Source organism: Strix uralensis, chromosome 2 (genome assembly GCF_047716275.1).
Source record: "Strix uralensis isolate ZFMK-TIS-50842 chromosome 2, bStrUra1, whole genome shotgun sequence".
Taxonomy (NCBI): Eukaryota; Metazoa; Chordata; class Aves; order Strigiformes; family Strigidae; genus Strix; species Strix uralensis.
Genome location: NC_133973.1, coordinates 7,608,599 through 7,615,159, shown reverse-complemented (window position 1 = coordinate 7,615,159; position 6,561 = coordinate 7,608,599). Strand labels below are relative to the sequence as shown.

Sequence of the window (6,561 nt, the reverse complement as noted above, 5' to 3'; positions counted from 1 at the left end):
TGATGCTTCTTCTGTGGCTTGTCCCTTCACAGCTTGTCTGAAGGTACAGTTTAAAAACCTTCAGTTCCACTGAGGCTAGTGCTAGGGCGTTCCTTAACCCTCGGCAGTCCTATCTGCAAATGACCTGGCTCTAGTCACAACCCTGTACTAAGTCTTCACTTTCCTTGTAGCCACAGGCTTCCAGGCTGTAATTTATAATGTAACTGTTTTGTGTATCTACTAATTATAAAATCTGACACTTTTATTAATGGCCTGTATCACCTTATGAAAGGAAAAGGTAGTTCAGCGTAGATGTAAACCAATTGCTTGTCACCCTACTCACCACACCCAGTGCCATATGGAGAGATTTCTTGTTCCATGCTCCTGCCTCCTGTTTTATTCCAAATTGAAGAATCCTCCTTTCTGATCTGGCAGGCTTCTCACAATCTTTTAGAGGGGAAAAAAACCAAACGTGCAGCTGTTGTTGGGGCTGCTGCTGGAGCCCCATTACCCACGAAGGAGGCTCCAAGGCTGCTGCCTCGGGCTTATCCCGGTTCCCCGTGCCGTAGGGCGGCAGCGGGCCAGCAACGCCATATCTTAATTGCAAGGGACAGCGCCTGAACCGCAGCCAACAGCCGCGCCACGGCGGCGCACCGCAGCCCCCACCCGCAACTGCGCCAGCGTGGGCCGGAATCGAAGGGCAAAACTGGGTCGGGGAAGGGGGCGGGGGGGCAGGTAACCACGTGCAGACCCTGCGTGACCGGGGCGGCGGGTCCAGCGCTAGGCCGCGGGAAGGCCCCGGCGGCCGACTGGCAGCAGGAGCGGGGCCGTGGCGGCCCCAGGCCCGGCGGAGCGGAAGGACACACTCGCAGCCCCTTAGCGAACCCTCCGCAGGGGCGGGGCGCGGCTCGCGCATGCCGAGCGGGGGGAGCGGGCTCTGCGCCTATTGGGCGAGTCACTGCGGGGCGGGGCTTGTTCCCTGGAAAGTCCGGAGCGGAGGAGGGGGCGGGGCTCGGCTAAAGCGTCTTCAGAGGGCGCCTCTCTCCGGCAGGGCCGCGCAGCGCTGACTGGCTGCGGAGGAACGAGAAGGTGGTGCTGATTTGTTGTTCCTGGCCAAGTCGTTCCTTCGGAGACTTCTCATTGGCTGTTTGCTCTAGGGGCGGGGCCTCGCCTCCTATAAGTAAGGGGCCCGGGCGGTACCACGGTGCCGGTGCGGAGCTGAGTGCGGCGGTGTGCCCGGGGGGTCCTGGTCCGGCTCGGCGATGTGAGTGTCCCCCCCGAGCGTGGGCGGGCTGCGGCGGGGGGGCGGCTGGAGCGGGAGGGAAGGGGCCAGCGCCGAGAGCCTGCGTCCTGCCCGGCGGCGGCGGGGCCGAGTGGCGCATTGCAGCAGCTGCACGCAGGGCTGCCCGCACCGCCCCCCCTCCCGCCCTCGGGCTGTCCCGTTCCCCCGCCGAGGAGCCCGGTGGGTGCGTAGGCCCTGCCCCACCGGTGATGCGTGGGGCCCCGGGCCGCCGCACCTCCTCCCAACCAGCACCAACCTGGCCGGCGGTCACCGCTGCGCCCAGCCGCCCCCCGGGCCGCTCCTGTGCTGCCTCCCCGTCGGCCTGGCCCCGTTCCCCTCCCTCCGCCCGGCGCTTGCGGAACGCTGCGGGCCGCTTCCCGGTCCCTTCCGCGCGGCCAGACGGCTGTCGGCCCCATCCTGCCTCCCCCGGGAGGCCGCAGCACCGGTCATGGCCGCACCCGTCAGCCCCCTACTCCCCGTCCCGGCGCTGGCCCTCCCCGCTGCCCTCCCGGGCCTGTCCTTGCTCCGAGTTCTCCCCCGAGCTGGCCTGCCTCCGGTGCGGGGGGTTCCAGGGAGGGCGCGGGGCCTTGGGGCTGTTGTCGGCATGGGGACACTGGGGTTCAGGTGGATTTGGGAGTGTGTGGAGGTTCTGTCCCTCGAGCGGCTGGCTGGGTTTTCTCTCTGTTTCCCTAGGTCTGACCCAGCTCCGCAACCTGCTCCCGGGGCCCCCGAAGGGGGAGCTCCGGGTGGGGGCCCCCCCGGGCCGCCCCCCAATCAGAGCAGTAACCGTCGGCTGCAGCAGACGCAGGCCCAAGTGAAGGAGGTGAGTAGCTCTGCCAGCCGTGCTGGCTCCCCGCAGGCTGCCTGGACTCTTCTACTGCTCTGCAGCAGCGACGGGCTTGACAGGGGGTGGATGCTCTTGTCACGCCCATGCAGTGCGCTGATACTCTATACTCAAAATAGGGTACATATTATAACTTACAAAGAGGCTGGAGAGACTGCTTTATGTTTAAAAGCTGCTTAATTCCAGATATGACTTCTAAGGAGCAGACCTGTAAGAATTTTGATACCTCATCTCATGCATCTGTTATGGAAATAAAGCTGTACAGCACCCAGAACAGCTCTTAATTCCTGCCTGCTGCTTCAAGTGTGTGTGGTGTGCGGGGAACCTTGCCTGACTTTCCAGAGTCAGTGGCTGTAGCGTGGCTGCTGACATGCAGTAACGCCTTTATGCCTCACTGGGGCGGCAACATGTAGCTCTTAAGTTATTTTTGCAGTGCCCAGGAAATGAGCTATGATTACTCTCCTGAGCGTGGTGGTTCAGGCTTGCTGGATTTGAGAGCTTTTAAAAATGGGTGTGAATGTGGGGCCGAGGACCTGGTTTAAGTGTACTCAAACTGATACTTTTACAGCGTATCTAGGATTTTTTCCTCAATTCAAAGTGGGCAGTGACTTGAGACCTGTTCCTTATCCTGACCTTTTTAGCTTGTGTATCTCTGTTATTAGCCAAGTTACTCCTCTTACTTTTTCAACTCTCTTTACCAATACAACTGCTTCTGCTATTCTTCCTTCTACAGGTCGTTGATATAATGTGTGTAAATGTAGACAAGGTGCTGGAACGAGACCAGAGACTGTCAGAGCTGGATGACCGGGCAGACGCGCTCCAGGCCGGTGCTTCACAATTTGAAAGTAGTGCAGCAAAACTCAAAAGGAAGTACTGGTGGAAGAACTGCAAGGTGAGTTTCATAGGGCCGTGATCTCCTTTATCAGAAGGAAATTGGGCTAGTCCTCTATTGCAGGGCTTTGAGAGGATAGTTGGTGCTTAATAATGATTTCACATGCTTAGGATTTGTTGATTGTGGAAGTACTTTGAGGCCTTGGCCATCCAACCTTCAGGGTCTGGCTTATGTTCCCTGGCTGTCAGGGAAGATGTGAATTTGTCAATCTGTTTTGAGTATTACTCTTTGACAATCTCTTTCTCCAGATGATGATCATGATGGGAGTGATTTGTGCCATTGTGGTGGTGGTGATTGCAAGTAAGTACTGAAAAGCCCAGGATCAAAGGTGAAGAACACTAGCTCTAGAATACTTCCTTTTTGGTTTGAGATCTGGAGGGTCTTTGTTGCATAAGTGTTATCTTCAGTCCTTGGAGAAGGGAGGTGGTGCTGCCAGAACTCCCACGCTTATGGTGGAAATGGTATGCTTTACATAGCAACAGAAGGAATTGGGGGTGGCCATCACTGTAGAAATGGGGAATTCTGTCTGCCAGGTCAGGTAAACCTGTAAGTATGAGGGGCATTTACCCTGGAGTGGGTGGGGTGGCAAGTCCCTTCCCTGGTGGGGGATTTGGAGGTGTCTGGGGGATCTTTGGTGTAACATGCCCTTTTGTTCTTTCCTTTTTTTTTTCCCCTATTGCTTTGTCTCCAGTCTACTTTTTTACTTGAATGTAGCTCCTTCAAGTCTGCAACCTACTGTCCCCTGCCACCTTGCCTGTCTCTTCTTTCCCCTGAATCTTATCTTCCCTTCCACCTAGCTTCTTCATTGATTTCTTTATTGGTTTTAATTTGTCTTCTGTATAGGACTCTGAATTGCTCTACTGAACATGGTTAGATTCTTCAACAGCTGCTGCAGCTTTAGGGAGGGTCCATCTGAGTTTAGAGGAAAGGGAAGTAGAGGAGTGGGTAGCTTTTGCTCCTGCTCTTTTGCAGGGAATTTTTATGGTTTATTTTTGGGTGTGAGCTTGTCAAATAGTGCCTGTGTGGACTCCAGCAAAATAAGAATGCCTTAATGCAGTGCCTTTGGGGATGAAGGACTTCAGCATGTGAGATTCTTTAATGTTCTGCCTAAAAAGAGTGGCAGCATGTCTTAAGCTTTTCATTGAGCTTCTGAAATAAAGGCTAGTTTGTGTTGGTCAGTGACTGAGCTAGATGTAGTGATCTAGATTTCTCTAGTTATGGAGAGATGAGCACTTAAAGAAACAATTTATTCCACCTGTCCTTATTTTCAGGTGACTTGCTGTCTGAACATGGCCATTTTGGTTATTATAAAGGAGAGCCTACATGATTACCTCAGTCATGTGCAACAGACTAAACACAGTTAAGTGAAAGGAGTTTTGTTACTATCTGAAAGGCATGTGTGGGAGTAAAATCTCCTGCCACGAGGAACAAAACATCAACAGTGAGGAGTCTGGTAGGAGTTGTCAAATATTCCTTTCATCTATGCAGACACAAATTGGGACCCTATGGCTTTCTACTATCTTGTAGCTTTCTGGAAGACTTTGGGGTCATGGCAGAAGGGGAATGGGTGTTTTACTTTTGTGTTACTGGGTTGAATGTCAAAGGAAGTCCACTACATAGCAGATGAAAGTGAAGGAGGCTGGAGGTATTCCAGATGAGACTGAATGAGCCACGTAGCTTTCTCAGAATACCTGTTCTGTTCCTGCTACCACAAAGCCCTAACTTTCAGCAGGAGTTAGAAAATACTTAGAATGGTTAGCTAGGGATTCAAAGGGAAATGCTGCTCTGGGCATGGGTATTGCAAAGTGCCATCAGATGTCCCAGTTTAGCAGCTTAGATCTTGCCTATCAAACTGAAATCCTACTTGCTATGGGTTATCTTCAATTTAGATCCAAAGTGATCTCTGTTGGAAGTAAACTTGCAGCGTGGAATGCTGTGGCTTTTTATAAGCAATCCCCTTGTTCTACTTCATCAAAAATAACAAGAGCTGTGAATTGCTTGAATGTGTTGTCAAACCTGGGGTTAAATGAGCTGCCCTGTTCCTCGGTTTCTGCAGAGCCTTCTGAGGAATGTACTTTTTTTTTATTACAAGCTGAGCTGTAACCTGTAATCTAGACTGGAAAGAGGGCATGCCTTCAATTTAGGAAGCTCTACCTTGGTTCTAGAATACACTGGGATCTGCCTAGGCTTAAGGGCATGTGGGGAGGCAGGGGAGAACATCACTGGCATTCCCAGATGGGAGTGAAGTACAAAAGATGGGAGGAGCAGATGCTTTTTGTTTCATCGGGTGTGCCAGGGAAGCCCCTTTCCTCCTCACAGGGCATCTGGGAAGGGGCTAGGTTTTGCATGCTCACTTCCATGCCCCAGCATTTCATTTGCGCTGAGTTCATCTCCCTGCAATTCCATCCCTCTCCACCTTGGGTGAGGGCAGAGATGAAGATCTGGAGTGAAGCAGCCCTCGTCCCCTGAGCAATTCCCTCATTCCCTGTGGAACTGAGATGTGATGGATGGTCAGAAGTGCGTCTACTGAAGAGGAGCCAGGGCCTGCTTGTACTACTTACTGCTATCATTTTAGGGGGTGGGCATACAAGCTTGAGGCCCCCAGACCAGCAGTTCTCTTGAACTCTTCTAAATAAGCCTTTGGTGCCCTGTTCCTCCTGTTTCTCTGGGGGCTGAGGTCCCCCTAGGCTGTCTCTTCCATTTCTTTCTCTTAAATGTTGTATGTTGCCTCCTCTTCTGCTCCCTTTCCCCTCTGTGTCTCTATGCATGGGCAAAACCCCCCCCAAACACCAAGGCCCTCTGAGTAAAAGCAAGGGACTCTGCTGTCCACAGCATTACAGCCACTCAGGCACATGCAGTTTATTTCCTTCCTCTATAAACACAACTGTAATCTGCTCTGGCATGTTATAGTAATCAGCTCATGTACTTTAAATGGTCTCTAAGAAACACAATTCACCACCTTACTGAGTCTGTCTGGTCTGTCAGTGGGTGGGGAGGGGTTGGGATACCAAACTGGCTTTGGAATACTTTTTTTTGTCGCTTCCATACTATACATACACCTGAAGTTCTGGCCCTCAAAGCAGTGGCTGGTTTTCCATCGCAATGATGGTGATTTCAGTTGTACTGGAACCATGTGAAGGACTGACTCTGTGGTAAGTCTGTAACAAGATGCATGAACCAGCAGCTGTGGGGAAGAGGCTCCCCAAACCAACGCAACTTCCAGCCACTGTGCAATGTGTGGGAACTGGGGTTGTTAAGTCTGGAGAAGAGGAGGCTGAGGGGAGACCTCATCGCCCTCTACAACTCCCTGAAAGGAGGGTGCAGAGAGCTGGGGATGAGTCTCTTGAACCAAGGAACAAGCAATAGGACAAGAGGGAATGGCCTCAAGCTGCGCCAGGGCAGGGTCAGACTGGCTCTTGGGAAGTATTTCTTTGCAGAAGGGGTTGTTGGGCGTTGGAATGGGCTGCCCAGAGCAGGGGTGGAGTCCCCATCCCTGGAGGGGTTGAAGAGTCGGGTTGACCCAGCGCTGAGGGATCTGGTGGAGTTGGGAACGGTCAGTGTGCG

At 52.9% G+C, this 6,561-nt stretch overlaps 1 protein-coding gene across 5 annotated transcripts in view; it reads left to right on the top strand.

Annotated features, from left to right (window-relative positions):
* Positions 1-1,174: 1,174 nt before the first annotated feature.
* Positions 1,175-6,561, top strand: part of VAMP1 (vesicle associated membrane protein 1) — a 31,072-nt gene continuing 25,685 nt past the window's right edge. For 3 of the 5 annotated variants that reach the window (XM_074854223.1, XM_074854215.1, XM_074854208.1), the window contains exons 1-3: positions 1,199-2,084; positions 2,839-2,997; positions 3,246-3,297. In XM_074854223.1, coding sequence (XP_074710324.1) covers positions 1,710-2,084; positions 2,839-2,997; positions 3,246-3,297 — 586 coding nt within the window. In that variant the 5' untranslated portion in view covers positions 1,199-1,709. Of the gene's footprint in view, positions 2,085-2,838; positions 2,998-3,245; positions 3,298-3,688; positions 5,961-6,561 lie in introns of those variants that run through there. The other 2 variants (XM_074854238.1, XM_074854230.1) reach the window with 2 other exon arrangements.